The sequence below is a fragment of the Microcaecilia unicolor genome, chromosome 7 (assembly GCF_901765095.1).
Source record: "Microcaecilia unicolor chromosome 7, aMicUni1.1, whole genome shotgun sequence".
NCBI classification, from domain to species: domain Eukaryota; kingdom Metazoa; phylum Chordata; class Amphibia; order Gymnophiona; family Siphonopidae; genus Microcaecilia; species Microcaecilia unicolor.
Window position 1 is genome coordinate 234,390,221 of NC_044037.1, and position 19,994 is coordinate 234,410,214.

General features: G+C 42.3%; 1 protein-coding gene across 1 annotated transcript in view; it reads left to right on the plus strand.

The window, feature by feature from the left end:
- Positions 1-19,994, plus strand: part of LOC115473687 (sodium channel protein type 2 subunit alpha-like) — a 381,519-nt gene that overhangs the window by 87,691 nt on the left and 273,834 nt on the right. The window contains exons 9-11 of the mRNA XM_030208710.1: positions 11,036-11,099; positions 13,690-13,831; positions 14,043-14,249. Of these exons, the coding sequence (XP_030064570.1) occupies positions 11,036-11,099; positions 13,690-13,831; positions 14,043-14,249 (413 nt within the window). The remainder of the gene's footprint in view (positions 1-11,035; positions 11,100-13,689; positions 13,832-14,042; positions 14,250-19,994) is intronic.

Below are 19,994 nucleotides of genomic sequence, written 5' to 3' on the forward strand. Positions count from 1 at the left end.
TAGAGTGCTGTTTGGAACAGCACAGGGCTTTCGATCATCTGGGCATAAGTACTATTCTATAAAGATGTGCGCAACTGAAAAGGGGATGTGGCCATGGGAGGGTCAGAGATGTTCACGCTATTATAAGAATTTGGGAAATCCGCACCAGAGTTCAGTCGGTATAAATCCTTGTGCCTAAAAGTTGGGCATACATCCTGGTGCTATAAGAATATCACTTGACATACATTTTTCGGCGCCCAAATCTGCACCATTTATGGTTCAAGGTTACTTTAATTGATAATCCACTTAAGGACAATCATTAAAATGGGGTACATAAAAATGGCAGTATAGCCAAAACAACCTGGAAAGGGAATTCCAACCAATTAGAAAGGATCAGAAGGAAAGAGTAAACACATTAAAAAAACAGACCCCAGTACATAATATCACTGTTTCTGCCATCCAAACAACAACAACAAAAAATTACTGAATTTAATTCTATATCAACTTCAATCCAGAGAACCTAATTAAAAACAGTATATATCCCTCTCCAGAGAATGATTTTTAAAATATATTTTTGATTCTCAGATGGAGAATTTGATTAAAATTTCTCTTAGTTTATCAAACACCTTATTCTTCACAGGATTGTTTATTTTTTTAAATCATTGCTTCCTTGCTCAATTGTCAATTAACAAATATTTTCAGCTTATCAACTTTTCCATTGACACTTTCAATTATTCAACTATGGTCTTATCAGAGTAATGTTGACACTTCCCAAAATACCATGTTTCAACAATCTATCAGGGTCAAGGTGCCTGTGAAAATAAAGTGACATTGGGATCTATTCTTCAGTCATTCAACAAAATCTTCCATTGGTACAGCGATTCACTTTATTTAGTCATTCAACAGACACTTTCATCGGTGATTTACTTTATAATCTCAAAGTTTACACTAGGCAGGTCAGCCATTTTTCTCCTTTTTACAAGATAACGGTTGCATTTTTCTATCTCCTTTACATACTAAATCAGCTGACATCCCGTTGGGTGTCAATTCCTCACATCCATTCCAGCTCTTCATTAAGGCCATTAGGGGTCACCGAGTCTAATTTAAAAATCCATTTCTGTAACTTAAAATTGAATAGCTGTTCATAATTTCCTCTCTCCCACCCCTTCTGAGCAGTGTCCATCACACACCATTTCATATCTTCAGCAGTGTTTTTTTTAGAAATCCAGTGTGTAACTAGAAGTGCCAATTTGTTTCCTGTATGAATCCTTGATATGTGTTAATTCAGTCGTAATTTAACTGGTTTGGTAGTTCTCTCTGTATATACCGAATCATGGTAACACTGAATAAGAAAAAATGCATAGATTGTATTATAAGTTGTTGGAAACTGGGACTCATAGGTGTTGCCAGTTTTAGAATACGTACAAGTAGAATCTTCTAATACAATCAGGCACCATTGACAACAGCCACAAGAGTTATCACCAATAGTCATCCACTGTTTAGAGGCAAGTCGAGATTTCTAAGATAACATTTCACCAATAGTAGTATTACATCAAAAGGAAAATATAGGTTTCTCCGGGAAAATGTTCAGTAGTTCCATAAGATGCCAATGTTTCAATATAGTATTGGAAATCCTCTGTGATAAATGGGAATACTGTTGAACAAACGTGAGCGCTTCCCGATCTGACTTCTCTACATACTGCAACCGTTAATCTTTGTGCATAACCTGCCCTCAGTAAACTTTGATTACCCTGTAAGGGTACTCGCACTGTAAAAATCTGGTCTTTAAAGAGACTTGTTGCAGTCGAAAGTCATCTAAAGATGAACAAATATGGTGAAACGCAGACGTTAACTAACGGGCAGGCTATGTTAAAGGTGATCTGGATGAAAACTATGGTATTGAAAATAATTATTTTGGTCTGTGGACTTTTATTGTACTATGACATTTACCGTGATATTCAAAAATGTGCACATCCAAAAATGTCATTCCAACTTTAAAGAGGGTTCTAAGTGGATGACTGTAGGTCGTAGTTGTTGTGGCTGTTGTTAGTGGTGTCCGATAGTATTAGAAAGTTCTACTTGGAGGTATTCTAAAACTAGCAGCATCTGAGTCTTGGTTTCCAACAACTTGTGATACAACCTATGCAGTTTATCTTATTGAGTGTCCCTATGATATGGTGTATTTAGGAAGAACTGAAGACTGAATGAATGAACACAAATTTAGGATTCGCACAGGAAATGAATTGTCACCTCCTAGATTCACACTAAACATACTGTTGAAGATATGAAATGGCGTGTGGTGGATGTTGTTCAGAAGGTGTGGAAGAGAGGAAGTTATGAATAGCTATTGAATTTCAAGGAACAGAAATTGATTTCAAAATTAGACTCGGTGACCCCTAATAGCCTTATTGAGCATCTGGAGTGGATGACATCGGTGTGATACACAATGGGATGTTAGCTGGTTTGGTATATAAAAGGAAATAGAAAAATGCCGTGACCATCTTGCAACAAGGAGAAAAATGGGTAACCTGCCTACAATGCAAACTTTAAGATTATAACTGTGCCAATGAAAGTTTCTGTTGAATGATTGAATGAAGTGAGTCGCTGTACCAATGGAAGTCTTGTTGAATGAAGTATGGATCCTGTTGACATTTTGTTTTCACAGACTCCTTGACCTTGACACAGATTGTACAAAATGTGGTATCATGTTGAGAGGTGTTAACATTACTAAAAAGTGCATATTTGCATAATCAAAAGTGTTAATGGAAAAGTTGATAAGTTGAAAATATTTTTATGTTTAAATCTGTTTTAGTTTAGTCAAACAAACAAAACAAAACAAGTCAGGCAGCACTGGAAACGATAAATTAATCAAACAAAAATACAGAGGAACTTTGTGTCTGATAGCTCTCCTGAAAGACAAAGAACATCAGTCCCAAAACAAAGTCAACACCCTAATCATCTATCTATCTTATACAATTTTTCATACAAAAGTACAAGGTATTGAAAATCAGAATGCAGGCTTTGGGAGAAAGGGATTTTATAAGAACCCCATGTAGATAAGAACTGCTTTTTAAGTTCTAAGGACACCCCCACTCTCTGCTTCTCCATCAACATAATATGGTAAAAAAATGTTTGCTAATTCCAAAATGAAAGAGGGGCCAGTAACAGTCCAAACCTTCAAAATAATCTTGTTACCCAAAAGGGGCCGCTTTGCAGATAACAGATGACCACCCCCACTCTGCAACAAAAACACTTCATATTTAGCCAACAAAAGACCCATTGCTGATAATGATATTAGGGACCCCAAAAGGCATTCTAAATATTGGACTACCTTGGACTGGACCAAAAAAATTGAATCTTGGGGCACACCCAAAAAGTGTGAAAAAATGAATTAGGTTGCTGATTACAATTTATGACAAAGGGGAGTGTCAGTGATACCCATATTGAAAAGTTGTGTTTCAGAGATAAAGGCCTGATAAAGTACTCTAAATTGGCATTCACACAGATACGCTGCTACAACCAAAGTTGGAATCCTAGGAACCAGTTTACTGATGCCAACAGAGGCCAAATACTTCTGCAGATCCACCTCCCATTTAGCCAATATAGCAAAGGTATTTCTAGAAGGAGAAAATGACCAAATGGCCATATAAAGCAATGAAACAGACAACCTATCTTTATCATGCAGGTCTAAAAGAGAAGCCAAATGAGCACTGTAACTGCAAGGTAGTGCATTCCCATCCAGAACAGAAACATAAGTAGTGCTATTGATGATAGACAAAAGCATCTGCCAACTTAGTTAACAATCCGCCCCCTAATGATTGTAAAGGTAGTAAAAAACCATTCGGATGAAGGACATATTCCAAATGTGTAATACCTAAATTCGCTTATTGTCAGAAGGTCCCATTCTTAATCCCAGGCAGGAATTCCATATTACCACAGATAGGGAGTAGAACCGAAACATGAGGGGATACATTCCAATGTCTCGTGAGGTCTTGTCACAATTTCTTAAGAGGAAGTAACAAAAGATTACCCCACAACTAAGATGGGAGCAAAATTTGAGGTGTTTGTAATAAGGAAGTAAAGTGTCATGGTGCAAAGAGCTCTCGTTCTATCTGGATAGGGGAGTACTTCTCTGTACCTAAAACCAATCCCCCAAATGTCGAGCTAAACAAGCTAGATTATATTTATGTAAATCGGAGACCCCTAAACCTCCCGTCATTCAATCTCCAGCAACATTTGTACATTTGTATAGAGACTTTTGGCTTCTTACCACCCCAACTAAAACAAGAAAGGTGTCTGAAAGTTATGAATGTTTTTTTTTCAAAAGTTTGAGGGGAAGCATTTGTAAGGTATATAATCATCTAGGAAATTCTACCATATTAAAAAGATATCCTGCCATGTAACCCCAAGGGGATACGCTGCCATTCTTGCAATGTGGCAATCATGGAATCAAACAGATGAGAGATATTCACCCAATATAACTCAGATATTTTCATTGAATCTCCAAGTAATGAAAAGAATGGGATGCCCATCTTAGAATGAAGGGAATCCGATGAGGCCAATGCCAAGGACGTCTAAATTTATACCAGAAAAATCTCCATATTCATCAAAAGATTCCATTAATACCCCTAGTGATGTATGAGGATCTGTAATGTGAACTAACAAGTCATCTGCAAATGCAGAAATTTTAAATTCAGAAGTAGTAAATTTTACTCCCAGAATTTCCGGATTAGCTAGAACATCTCTAATAAAGGGATCTAAAGTCAAAATAAATAAAGGAGATAAAGGACATCCTTGGCATGTGCCCTGGTGAATTACAAAGGTCTCCAACAAGATCCCGGGAGGTGGTGGAGATGAAAATAGTAATGGAATTCAAACATGCATGGGATAAACACAAAGGAATCCTGTTTAGAAGGAATGGATCTACGGAATCTTAGCGGAGATTGGGTGGTAATGCTGGTAATTGGGGAGTAAAACCAGTGCTGGACAGACTCCTACGGTCTGTGTCCTGATCATGGCTGAATAGATATGGATGGGCTGGAGTGTAAATTTTAAGGGGCTTTGACGTTAGCTTCAAAACTTTTAGTACAGGAACAGTGATGGGCGACTTTTACTATCTGTGCCCTGAGAAAGGCAGGGACAAATCAAACTCAGGTATACGTATAAAGTATCACATACCGTGTAAAATGAGTTTATCTTGTTGGGCAGACTGGATGGACCGTTCAGGTCTTTATCTGCTGTCATTTACTGTGTTACTATGATCCACATAACCGCCCTAGGATCAGAATATAAAACCTGCACCACGTCCAAAAAGAAACCCTCTATGCCATAGGCTTTCAAAAGAAAATTCCAGTAGACCCAATCAAATGCCTTCTCAGCATCGAAGCTAATTAGAAGAGAAAGTAAGGCATGCTGCTACACTGTCTCCTAGGAGGCCAAAACCTTCCTAATGTTCTTAAATACAGTGCAACCTTGAACAAAGTCCACCTGAGAACATTCCACCGGAGAAGACAAAACCTGAGCCAGACTATTAGCTAAAAGTTTTACAAAGAGCTTAGTTTCAAAATTCAGCAAAGAAATGGGCCGATAAGAATTTGGAGAACAAGGGTCTTTATGCAGCCTTAATAATACTATCATCTATCTGCGTGGTATTCAAAGAATCAGGCAGAATGGCTTTACCCATCATGTAACTGAAAAGGTTCTACAAAGGGGGTCCAATTTGTTCATGTAAAATTTTATAAAACTCCACTCTGAACCCATCAGGGCCTGGCGCATGATTAAGCACACTATTCCTAATCACCAAAATCAACTCGTCTTCTGTGATGGGAACATTCAAAAATGTTTCCTGACTGAGGGAAATATGAGGAAGAGAAACATTCTCCAAATATAAGGAACCATCCAAAGTATCCTCAGCTGGCGTGGCATACAGATTTTCGTAAAACTGTTTAAATATATGATTAATTTCTGAATCTGACATTGCCAGCCAGCCCCTACTTACTACTACTACTACTACTTAACATTTCTAGAGCGCTACTAGGTTATGCAGCGCTGTACTGTTTAACAAAGGACAGTCCCTGCTCGAAGGAGCTTACAATCTAAAGGACGAAATGTCAAGTTGGGGCAGTCAAGATTTCCTGAATAGAGGTGTATATAAATGCATATAGCATACAAATTCAAAAACTGCATAGAGCAATATGCAGTTTGAACTAAGAAACCCAAAAAATGTAGGAGGGTTTTCCATGAACCTAGACACTGCAGACTTTTCTCTCATGTTAAAGATAATTAGGAGAGTTTTTCTCTGTGGTGCCGGGTTGGTGGGGTAGCCAATGATGAAAGTCAGTTAGTGGTGTCCTAATAATAGCATAATAGGTACCCTAGACTAATGAGGCTACATATTAATAAAAGATACTTTTTGTTCAAATACTTATTAAATCCTTCTACATTTTTGAGCAATTGAATAATTTTCAAGTTTCTGAATAGAGGTGTACCATCTGCCAGCTGTAGGATCCTTGATGGGCCACGTTTGGTACAAATGAAATGAGACAACTATTTACCACTCCTACTGCCATGAACAAAAAGTTGATACTTATAATAAAATAAGGATTTAGTAGCCCGCTGATGTAACAGCGTATTCAAAGCCTCTTGGGAATCCAACAATGACTCTCTAGCCCTAACTGATCTCTCAACCCCCAAAGTGATCCTGTCACGAATCACTTATTTCTCAAGGCACAGAATTTCTTTCTCTCTCATTTTCTTATGGGCTGCATATGCTATTATCTCACCCCGAAGTATGGCATTAGCAGTTGAAAATATTTTATAATTTACAGTTGCGCAAGGAAGCAATGATTTTATAAAACGATCCTCTAAGGGATATGATGTTTGATAAACTAAGAAGATTCACCATCTGAGGATCCAAAATATATTTTTAAAAAATTATTCCGAAGAAGGATATATGTTATTTTTATAAAAGCAACATAGGCATCTATGTACCTTTTTAAAATAGGCTTTCAGATCCAGCACTAATAATGCACAAATGTGGACTTACAAATTTACACCTGCTCCAAAGAATTTGCAAATGTGTGTGTCTGAACCCTATGTATGCACTTGCGTATTTTTATAAAATATGCAGATACATTGCAGCTCCACCTTAGCGAATTTGGAGGTAGAAAGGGATCCTATTTCAGAGCCGGTCCAACAAGGTGAGCGCGGTAAGCATGGCAGGAGCGCTGACATTGCTCCACTGGCTTTATCTCTCCCCAGCTACCCTGCTCTTCTGAGTCCTAAACAGAGTGACAGGAGAATCTCTTTCACTGTTGCCACTCTGCCTCTTTTCAAACAGGTCTGGTTGCTTGGCACTTTGTGATCCAACGAGCCACAGATTAACTACTTCCAGTTTTGCGTTCAGCAGCACTGACCATTTAAGTGTCACTGAATATCAGTGGATAGCCCCGTACAAGTGATTTAACCAGCTAGCAGGCTCTCCTGGCTGCTGAAATCACTTTAAATATTAACCCGCATGATTTTATCATGCAAATATTAGGTTTCAAATATTGATAACTAGTAAAAAAGGCCCATTTCTGACAGAAATGAAATGGGCGCTAGCAAGGTTTTCCTTGCAGTTGCAACTTGGCCTCCTGCCTCCCTCCCTGTCATATGAATTCCAGGGCCCTCTCCCTGATCTCAGAGTTCCATGCTCCTGTGTCCTCGAAGTTGTTGGTTTCCCTGCCTCTGTGTCTGTCGTCAGAGTTGTAGGACGCTGTTTGTGTTCTCCAAGTTCAAGGCCCCCCCTGCTTCCCTGTGCTCCAAGTTGAAGGGGCAGCCCCTGGTCATTGGCAGCCTCACTGTCCTCCTTTACATTCGAGGGCAGAACAATGGGAATTGTGTTAGAAACCAAGGCATGCAGATGTATAATGTTGGAGGTGGGAAATATTATATAGGATTGTTGAAAAGATAAAGAGGACGCCGAAATAGTAAAATGTTTAATAGAAATATAATGTTTGTTTACATTTGCAAGATTTCTTTATAAACAATATTTTTTGTGAAAACTTTATTACAAAGAAGGAAAAGCTTTCCTTGTTCAGGACCATCTGTGACTTTAACAATTGCATCAGAAGATTTTCGAACTCGTGAAAAAGCTACATACAGTTGGCCATGTGTAAACACTGGTTCTGGTAGGAAAATGCCAACTTTGTCAAATGTTTGTCCTTGTGACTTGTTAATTGTCATAACGAAAGCCAATTTCAGCTGAAATTGTTTTCTACGTAATGTAAATGGGAGGTCAGTGTTAGATGGTATAAAAATAGTACTCCCTGCATTGGACCCTGTGATAACTTGGCAAATAATGAGGTTAGGTTTCAAGTCTGTGACTATTAAGCGAGTGCCGTTACATAAACCTCTCCTGGTATTTAAATTCCTGAATAGCATAATTATTGCTCCAATTTTTAAATGCAGTTTATGCAAGGCATGCCAGTTGGAGTTTGTTCATGAAGAAATTCTGTAGGGTATAACTGATGTTCCTCATCATTGGAGTCTTGAATGGAGTCAGAACTTAAATAAGTAACTGTCTCACCTTCTAAAATATTTAGAACGGCTTCATTGATCTTGTCTACATGTGCATTTTTCGGGCAAAGGATTGCCTTTTTAGCAAAGGATAACACTGTATCACCATACACGGCATTTACTATATCGCCGTCACAAATGTGCTTCTGAGGGATTTCGATAATATCTGTGAAACCGTCTGGACATGGAAGATTGCCGTCGGCTAAAGTAATAAGCCACTTGTTGAAATCAGGATCTACAGAACGGACATTGTTGTGTAATTTTATTATGTGTATTTTTTCACATAGTTCATTAAACTTTATGGTTGCTTCAATAATTTGAGCTTGGTGACCGTGTGAGACGACTGGTAGAATTTGTCTAAAATCTCCACCAAGGAGAATAACTTTACCTCCAAATGGTTTCTGATTGTTCATGATCTCTTTGAGGAGTCTATCTACAGCAGTAAGTGCTATACTGGGTGCCATAGTTGATTCATCCCAAATGAGGATTTTAGCATCTCTAATGATGGCAGCATCGTTTGAGGTTAATCTGATACTTGATGTTGATGTTTCCAGTAGAGGAATAGGTAACTTAAATTGTGAATGATAAGTTCGTCCTCCTGGAAGGAGGTTTGCAGCTATTCCTGTAGAAGCTACAGGCAGGGCAATTCCTCCATCTCCTCGGATGTAACTCAAGATAGTGTTATGTATACATTTTTCCACTTCCACCAGGACCGTCTAGGAAGAAGCACGTGTGTGATATGTTTTTTGTATTGCATGCAGAAAGTATAGTATGAAATACTTTCCGTTGCTGATGGTTTAGGTTTTCAATTATTTGTTGGGCTTTACGGTTTTCACCTGCAACATTGAAGGGAAGGTTAGGATCTTCTATTCTCTAGATGATTGTTGGTAAATTAAAGCTTTCAAGTTTTTTGCCATGTGTAGTCAGAACATCCTCTATTTGTGAATGTACAATTGTTCACAAACAGAGCAATCACCTTGGCAACCAAGGTGTATGTGTGAGAAACGGTGTATGTGTGTCAGAATCAGTGTGTGCGAGTGTGTAGGTGAGACACGGTGAGTGTGAGAGAGAGTGTGTCTCAGACAGTGAGTGAGTGTCTGTGTGAGAGACAATGTATGAAACAGAGTGTATGTGTGTGTGAGTGCGAATGTGTGTCAGACACAGAGAGAGAGACTGTGTGACTGTGTGTTTCTGAGAAGTGTGTGTATGAGAATTACACTGTGCGAGTGTGTATGTGACACAGAGAGAGACTGTGTTAGAGACAGATACAGTGTGTGTGAGACACAGAGCGTGTGTGATACAGTATGTGCGAGTGTGTGTGAGAGAGAGAGTGTGTGAGAGAGTCAGTTACTGTACGAAAGAGTGTGAATGTGAGAGTGTGAGAAAAAGAAAGTGAGTGTGTGAGACGGAGACTGAGTGTGTCAGAGAGTGAGTGTGTGAGAGACAATGAGTGTGTGAGAGTGATTGAGAGACAGTGTGTGTGAGACAGAGAGATTGTGTGCGACTGAGAGAGAGTGTGTGTGAGAGAGAGTGAGAGTCTGAGAGACAGTGTGTGCGTCGGGAGCCCCTCCCCCTCTGTGGTGTCGGGACCCCCCCCCCCCCCCCCCCTCTCTGTGGTGTCGGGACCCCCGCTGTCTCTGAGGTGTCGGGACCCCCTCTCCCCCCCTGTATGTCGGCCCCCGAGTTCCATACACCCACTGTCGACCGAGTTCCAGAACCCGGCGTGTCTCTGTGGCCCCCGAGTGCAAGAAGGACGTGTTCTGCTGCCCGTACCCTTCGTAAATGCCGGCTGCTGTTTAAAACTTTTTACCTCCTGTAGCGCCGGCAAGAGTGAAGAAGCTTATGTAAAATGGTGATACACTGTAGAGCGGGGTAGCATGCATTATCAGAAAAGTACCTAATTCAAAATCTTATTACTGTGAAGTGCTTGGATACAGTTGAAAAATAGAAGAAGAGAAATAAAAGTTGTGTGAAAAATATAGGAGGGGGGGTTTTTTAGGACTGATGAAGAAATTTGGCCAGTTGTTAGTCCAAAGTTATATTGAGACGTGACCCAAACCACTGAAGTCCTTTTTCCTCCTTTTTTAATTTTAGCAAATTCTAAGGGCCCTGTTTACTAAGCCGCGTTGTAGGAGCATTAGCATATTTAATGTGCGTTAACCATGTATGCGCGTTAACCATGTACGTGCCTACACGGTTAGCACGCGCGCTAATTGTAGGTGTGTTAAAAACGCTAACACACCTTAGTAAACAGGGACCTTAGTCACTTGCATATTTTTTGAAGAGAGATTTCATCTATAGTGCAAGCAGCAAGCCTTTAAAGATAGTTGTGAGACATTTTAATGTTCTGCAACCAAAATTAATTATAAAATTTGAATATAATTAAAAAAAATTAATAATAGTGGCAGCAATAAGCCCCCATTCCTAATTATTATTTTTATTTATTGCATACACTTGTGACATTTATTTTTATGTATTGTCTTTTTTTTTTGTGCAGGTCATTTTTACAAATTGGAAGGGGCATTGGATCCACTGCTTTGTGGTAACAGTACAGATGCAGGGTAAGGAAAATATAACAAGAATGTTAATTGGTAGCGTGCAAACTAATATGCAGTATATGAGCTGAATGAGGCATTGGAGCCTCAAATTATTCAGGTGGTCACCTATCTTCATTTTTTCTGTGCTATTCTGCGTAACATTTAAAAAAAGAAATTATTGATCTTTGGGTGCTATTTGAAGTGTCATCAGTTCTGCTGCTGACTGGCCAAAAAGTGGTGATGATGTGAACTGTGGGAGAGTCTCCTGAAATATGTTTGATGCCAGTAGTTATTAGAGTAGGGAAAGAGAAAATAGGTCAAGATGGCAGTTATAGGTGCTGCTGTTAATATGCAGAAAACATAACTAGCTTAGCAATATTTTTTTGAAAATAAGATATATATACTAGCTCTCACCGTAGTACTTGCATCACATCAATAGCAACTTCATTTGGAGTTCATAAGATGTAACATGCACAGGTGATATGAGCAGATGGGCAGCCGCCTACACTGTGAATTCTATGCACAACTAATCCACAGTCTCTACGGCCTGCCAGATCACAAGACAGTTGTCGTGTTCGTGAGTCCTTGTGCCGAGATGGAGCACTGGGACAAAGACTTGCACCTGCGCTCTGTAGGGCAGCCGAGCAACCCCAAGACTTCACCTGTGATGACTGCCGTTCCCCGGAGGTTGAGCCCCCAGGTGCAGGCAGCCGACCGGGCTTCAGGATACAAAAGGGGCCAGACGGCAGCTGACAGCAGGCAGAGAGAGATCTGAGTTCAAGGAGCGAGCCAAGGCAGGAAAGAGATCTGAGTACAGGTACTAGTCAGGTCAAGTAGCAAGCAGAGAGTAGTCGGAATTCCGGCAGAGGTCTACTACTACTACTTATCATTTCTATAGTGCTACTAGACGTACGCAGCGCTGTACACTTGAACATGAAGAGACAGTCCCTGCTCGACAGAGCTTACAATCTAATTTGGACAAACAGGACAAACAAGAGATAAGGGAATATTAAAGTGAGGATGATAAAATAAGGGTTCTGAACAAGTGAACAAGGATTAGGAGTTAAAAGCAGCATCAAAAAGGTGGGCTTTTAGCTTAGATTTGAAGACGGTCAGAGATGGAGCTTGCACATGTAAAACATTAACTGCCCTCTTCGTTAATCAACCAACTGACCAATTTTAATTGATAATTAGATTTAGCTGCTTGAACACAGCCAGGCTTGATTGTAGCCAACCTTGTTGAATCTAAACTCACTATTGGGTCCTGACTTGAACCCAATAGAGGTGTTGTGGAAGGAGCTGAAGCAAGTAGTTCAGGCACAAAATCCTACAATTGTGTTTGAATTAAAGCAGTTCTCCAAAGAAGAGTGGACTAAGATTCCTCAACAACAGTGTGAAATATTGATATCTAATTATAGGAAGCATTTGTTTGTAATTATTGTTACTAAAGGTGGTGTAAATAGTTAAGTTTAGGGGGCAGCTACTATTTTACATGGGTAATAAATGGTGTTGGATAACTTTGTTCCTTAAATAAATGAAGCAATAATTTAAAAACTGTTGTGTCAATTCAGGTTCCCTTTGTCTTGTATTACATTTTGTTTAAAGATCAGAAACCATTCAGTATGATGTATATGCAATAATTGGGGAAATCAATAATCTAGTTTTCACATCACTGTCTGTTGTTTGGGACCCATGAAGCAGGCATATGCACAAACACAGCTGTGTTGAGTCGTTGATTTATAATAAAGGTTATTGTCCATATTGTGTGACTCCTGGTGGCTAGTCATTGATCTACTTTATTGGCCATCTCTGCTACTGGAATGGGGGTCTACTACTGGTGCCACCACTGCTGCTGCTTTCGTCCTTTGGATAAGTGAAGGGAGGAGGAAATGAATGAGAGACGGGAGGGGTTAGAGGTCTGGGATCATGTCAATTTTTAAGTGTTAAACTGGGGTCATACTGGTTAAAATTCTGGGAAGCGCTTACTTGAGGAGAACACAGATAAGGGACTTCAAGGTAACTTGTAGCTTTGGATTTCCTGCATGTGGGACTAACTAATCCTGTTTGTCCATGGAGAAACCAGCGTTTCGCATATCCTACTACCTCCCCTTGGATGTCAAACACTTTTTTCTTATAAGCTGTAATATATGAAAGAGAGGGGCTTGCAGTGTGTGGCTCTGTGGTACCAGCTATGCAGAAGCAGAAAATCACTTGAGGCCTTTCTAGCTCTTGGGAGTAAAATGCTCTATTTTTGGTGCCATTGAATGATACTAACCAGATATATACCTTTATCCTACTGTTCGTAGAAAATAACAGCTATGGGTAAGCAACATTATTTTAAGAGTGGGGTATTGTAATATAACTGAGAGGTCATAACCTTGTAGAAGTAGACTAGTGATTAGACCAGGGGGCTTAAAAAAAAAAAAAGAAAAGCCAGGGTTCAAATTCTAATTTTCCCCACTGATGTTTTTGTGACCTTAGACAAGTCACTTAAAATGTACCTGGGAATTAACTAGTGTACCTACTTGTAACTTGTCTTTAATGAAATTTGGAAAAGCTAAGTAATTGAATTTCAAATCCACATGATCCTCTTCTTTCTGCTTTTGCTTTATAGTCAGTGTCCTGAAGGATATATCTGTTTGAAAACTGGTAGAAACCCTAATTATGGGTACACAAGCTTTGACACTTTCAGCTGGGCATTCCTATCATTGTTCCGGTTGATGACTCAAGACTATTGGGAAGACCTTTATCGGCTGGTGAGAACACATGGCAATATTTTTTCACTTGGCTTTCAATTCAATAGAATGTTTTAGTAATAATGTTAGAAATCCAAATTGCTGAATGTCATTTAGCTAGACATAGCACTTTCTTAAGCAGAATATTAATCTACTGTTTTAGCATATAAAATAGATAGAGCTCTTTAAAATCAAATATATACTGTATATTGTACATGTGTATTTTCCCCAGACTCTGCGAGCTTCTGGCAAAACCTACATGATTTTCTTTGTTCTGGTGATTTTCCTGGGCTCTTTCTACCTGATAAATTTGATTCTGGCTGTGGTTGCCATGGCCTATGAAGAACAGAACCAAGCGACACAAGAAGAAGCAGAACGGAAAGAGGCAGAATTTCAGCAGATGCTGGAGCAATTAAAAAGAATGCAAGATGATGCACAGGTAGTATAAACATAACTGTATGTCATTGTATTTTTTATATATATATATATATATATATATATATATATATATATATATATATACAGTGCACTCCATTTAAGTGCAAGTCAGATAAGCGCATGCTCTGTTTAACTGCATACCTTCGGTCCTGTTTATGGCACCATCAATTTCTATGGGGACAAACTTCAGTTTAGTGCACCACTGATAAGTGCAAGATTCGCTTGTATGCATGGTTCAAGGCCGCTCCTCTGCAGGAAAGACTCCACATAAGCGCACGCATGGAATATGGAAGCCGATTGGCAATTGACAACCAATGAGATTTCAAATTTACTGCCTCTTTAACTGCCACAGGCAGAATAAGTGAAATAATGTTGTTAGAGCGTACACCGGGGTCATCATCGTTGCGGCGGAACTGTAAGACTTTAACACTGGCTGAACGAATAGAAGTCCCAAAAAACAACAAGGCAAACGATCTGCAAAATCCAATATGGAAAAAGAAGCCAGCAGATCAATATAACATCAGAAAGATTTTATTGAAGATACCGCATGTCAACAAATTGCCCAACACAGGCCGTGTTTTGCCCACCAAGGGCTGCGTCAGGGGCTAATTTGAAACCTTCTGAAAGGGGCAACTCTAAAAACGGAAAACATGTGGTGTATAATAGATTGGAAAAAACCAGCGCATACGGCAGATGCCTAAAATGATTTGACTCTTAACACAACGCAAGCCTGAGGAGGTAGAAGATGCTCTTCTTCAGTGGTTTTCTCGAGTCAGGAGCAGATAGTTTCCTGTCAGTGGTCCACGGCTTATGGAGATAGCTAACCAGCTAGCTGAAAGTCTTGGACTAACTGAATTCAAAGCCACTGTTGGATGGTTGGAAAGATGGAAGGAGAGAAACAGCATGGTGAGAAACAAGATACTGATGACTTTGGTGCTGAAAATTGGGTTGTTTCAGTTCTTCCTACCATCTTGAACGAGTTTGCACCTCGTGACATTTTCAATGCTGACAAAAATGGTCTCTATTGACGAGCGATTCCTAATGGAACACTTGCATTCAAACATGCCGAAACTACTGGAGGTAAAACGTCGAAGGACCGACTGACGAGCCTCCTTTGCTACAATATGGATGGGAGTGAGAAGTTGGAACCCCTCGTCAATGGAAACAGGAAACAGCCCCGTTGCTTCAAGAAAGTTAAGCGACTTCCTGTGTCATACGAGGCTAACACAAATTCATGGATGACTGGGGAAATTTGGAAGCAATGGCTAAAGAAGTTAGACACTAGAATGCGGGCACAAAAGCGTCAGATTTTGTTGCTTTGTGATAATTGTGCTGCACACAGTGATGATGTCAGGCTGTCTAACGTCAAGGTGGTCTTCCTGCCACCAAACACTACCTCTCTGATCTTGTGCTATGTCGTCTGATGAGCGTTATGGATGACCAGATTGGCAAGGATAAACGTGCTGTTGAACTGGCTTATAATCTATCACTGTTGGATTCCCTACATATGCAGAAAGAAGTCTGGAATCATGTTTCACAGGCAACCATTGTGAACTGCTACAAGCGGGCAAGCTTTGTTAAGGATGTGGAGAGGGACGAAACAGATGCAGCTGTTGCAAACTCGTCAAATGAAGAGGTTTTTCACTTCCCAGATGGTGTTACTGAAGAGGAGTTCCATCGCTACGTTGCTGTTGATTACGATCTACAAACAGCTGAAGACACCACTGATGTCGAGATATGCGCCTACACGCAGGCAACAACGGCTGATGATGGAACAGATGTTACTATGTATGTTATGTTACTATGAAGACATGAGCAGCGAGGCACATGCTGACGAACTTCAACAACCTCCTCCTGTCACTTTTACAAGAGCGCTGGAGAATCTCAACACCGTGGGGGCCTATCTGTGCTATGACAGTTTTTACCGTCTGGCAGATGTAGTCTATGGAACTCACAGACCCAAGATTGTACAGAGGACTATAACTGATTACTTCAAGTAAGCCTAATGTCACTTAACTGAGACTGTATACTGTACGTATAATAATAAACAGTACTGTACATATGTTTATCAGATGTCAAGCTTCTTTGGGTCACAACGGTTAAGTGCATGCTCTGGTTATCTGCATGCATTTCTTTGGTCCCAGACCCTTGCACTTAAACGGATTGCACTGTGTATATATATATATATATATATATATATATATATATATATATATATTTTTTTTTTTTTTTTTTTTCAAATTACAATAGGGTATTATTAATAAAAGTATCACGGCATTTTTACAGTGTCAAAATTCTACAGAGTTTTAAACATTTAGAGGCTCTTCTAAAATGCCTAGAATCTGGGCTTAACACATGGTAACACAGGATTTTACTGCATGCTAAGAGATTTAATGTACCACTTTTGAGGGAGGGATGGAGTTTAATATATATTGTATTGCTGATTGTGTGCTAATGTTGTCATTAGCATGTGGTACCTGCATAGAGTTAATGTGGGAACACAAATCGTCCGATGTGAGCTATCTGGAGCATTGTCCCCTTACTGAAGAAAGTACACAAACCTGGCATATTAGCAGCAATTCTGTGAATAGCGTGTACAGTTATGTTGCCTTGGTTGCATAAATGTCACCCTACTTGACAGTTATCTGCCAACATGGACCAGAGGATGGATTTGCTTGTCAGTCACCAGACCAGGACTGTTTGGGACTCTGCAGCTTGGAGCCTCTCTCTGCCCGTTTCGGTAGGCAATGAAATGGGCGCTAGCAAGGTAATCCCCCCCCCCTGCAGCGTCCTTCCTGTCTCCCCTGCCCCCCCTGCAGCCACCCATCTGGTCTCAGGACCCCCTCCCCATCAACCCTCCTCTGCCCCTGCAGCCACGCATGTGCAGCGGCCCTCCTCTCTCCCCTGCTCCCCCTGCAGCCACCCATGTCCAGCAACCCTCCTTTCCTTTCCCCTTGCCCCCTCTGTAGCCACCCATGTCCAGCGACCCACCTCTCTCCCCTGCCCCCCCTGTAGCCACCCATGTCCAATGACCCTCCTCTCCTTTCCCCTTGCCCCCCCCTGTAGCCACCCATGTCCAGCGACCCACCTCTCTCCCCTGCCCCCCCTGCAGCCACCCATGTCCAGTGGAGCAGCAGCGGCCGGTACAAAAAGAAAAAAGCCAAAAAAAGATTTTTAACCTGAAATGCGGCTCCGTAGACATTCATCTGGCATTGGCTGTCATCACTGCAGCCGCTCCTCCTCTCCCCTCCACGTCACTGCCCCTGCAGAAAGACCCCGGAGGAGCGCAGCGACGTCAGAGGGGAGAGGAGGAGCGGCTGCAGAGATGACAGCCAATGCCAGATGGCTGTCTACGGAGCCATGTTTCAGGTTTAAAATCTTTTTTTGGCTTTTTTCTTTTTGTACCGGCCGCTGCTGCTCAACAGGAGACGCAGCAGCGGGTGGACAGGGTTAGTATTGGCGGCTGCGGGTGGCGAGGGAGTTGATGTGCCCGAGGGGGGGGGGTAGGGGCTTGGTTGATGCACTGGGGGGGGTAGGGGTTTGGGTGATGCGCCGAGGGGGGAGGGGAGGGTCACTGGACATGGGTAGCTGCAGGGGGAGAGGGGAGGGTCGCTGGACATGGGTGGCTGCAGGGGGAGAGGGGAGGGTCGCTGGACATGGATGGCTGCAGGGGGGGCAGGGAAGAGGGAGGTGGGGAGGGGGTCCTGAGACCAGATGGGTGGCTGCAGGGGAGGGCAGGGGAGACAGAAGGGATGCTGCAGGGGTGGCAGGGGGAGAGGAGGGTCACTGGACATGGGTGGCTGCAGGGCGGGCAGGGGAAAGGAGAGGAGGGTCGTTGGACATGGGTGGCTGCAGGGGGGCAGGGGAGAGGAGGGTCGCTGGACATGGGTAGCTGCAGGGGGAGAGGAAGGTTGCTGGTCATGGGTGGCTGCAGGGGGAGCAGGGGAGAGAGGAGGGCCGCTGCACATGTGTGGCTGCAGGGGCAGAGGAGGGTTGGTGGGGAGGGGGTCCTGAGACCAGATGGGTGGCTGCAGGGGGGGTAGGGGAGACAGGAAGGACGCTGCAGGGGGGATTACCTTGCTAGCGCCCGTTTCATTGCCTACCGAAACGGGCCTTTTATACTAGTATATAATAATACTCACGAAACCTGGCTGCCTGTGTCCGTAACTTTGGGCTCCGAAGCCCCAGCTGACGTCACTGGACGTGATCAAGTTGGAATCTGTTTGTGTGGGTGCGTCAAACGTCAGACGAACGAACACAAACTGATTCCAACTTGATCATTCCTCCACGTTGCGTGGGCGAGAACAGGACTTCGGCTGGCGGGGGTGGGGTCCCTCGCCATCACAGGTACGCGGTAGCGGGTGAGCCTTGGCGGCGGGAAGGGGGGCTTGAGAGGGTCGCGACAGGGGGGTCCACGGGTCAGGAACTCCGAGGGGGGTTTGCTAATCGGAGGGAGGAAGCAGGGAGGTGGGATCTGCAAATCGGAGGGAGGCAGGGAGATGGGGTCTGGAATTCGGATGGAGGGAGGGGGGTCTGGAATTCGGATGGAGGGAGGGGGGGCTGGAACTGGGAGGGAGGGGGTCTGGAACTCGGTGGGGGGGTCTGCACTTCAGAGGAAGGGAGGAGGGGGGAATGCACCACCTGTACAAAAACTAAAAAAAAAAAAGAGGGGAAGACCCTGGAACTTAGAGGGACAGGGCGGGGGGGGATGGAACACGGAGGAAGGGGACGACGACCCTGGAACACGGAGGAAGGGGGGACACTGCAACTGGGTGGGAGGGAGGGACCCCAAAGGCACACACTCTCTCTCTCACAGACACACACTCGCACACAGTCTCACTCACTCTGTCACACACACACTCGCAAATTCACTCTCTCTCTCACACAGTCACCCTCACACACACTCTCTCAAACATACATGTTCTGAGGAAAACCTTGCTAGTGCCCGTTTCATTTGTGCCTGAAACGGGCCTTTTCTACTAGTAATATATAAAACCAAGGAAGAAAGGAAGTCCTAGGAGCATAAGAGGCTGTAGTAACCCAAAAAGAAGTTGTAGCCTGTGGTCCTACATCTTAGGTGAACTTATTGACCATTTGATATAGATTGCAGTCCAGCCACAAGTTAGGCAGGCTTACTCCAGCTGAAAGAAAGGGAGATGGCGAATAGAGATTCCAAAAGATCTGTGAGGAGGAGACCAGTTACAGAAGAACCTGGTGGTAACAAAGGAAGAGATAACCTTGCTAAATAGATAAGTCCTTTTGAATAATAGGACTATGATAATTTTTTTAAGCCATCTATCGTTAAAGAAGATACTAGGTGAACAACTCGGAGCTGAGGGAGGGACTTGGGAGGTAATTTTAAAAAGGATTTTTCATGAGACAGCATAAAAAGATCTGCGAGTGGCTTTGAAAATTCTAGTTTATAGCCATAGAAAATGATATCAAGGACTCATTGGTCTGCAGTAACGGTGGTGCACTCCTTGTGAAAATTTGAAAGATGCCCATGTACAAGGGAGTGAACCTCGACCCTATGATTGCAAGGGTTGCGAAGAGGGAGAAGTTCTTGAGTAAACGGAAAAGGGCTTCTTGCCTCCTTGAAAGGAAGACTGAGCCTGAGGAAAACGAGGTTTTTGACCAAAAGCACAAGTGCTCATCAGGGATGCTCTTCTTTTTTCCATTATCGGCCGAGGACACCCATGTGTTAAGCACGCCCCAGTCCCGCCTTCGCTATGCTTCCGACATGCCC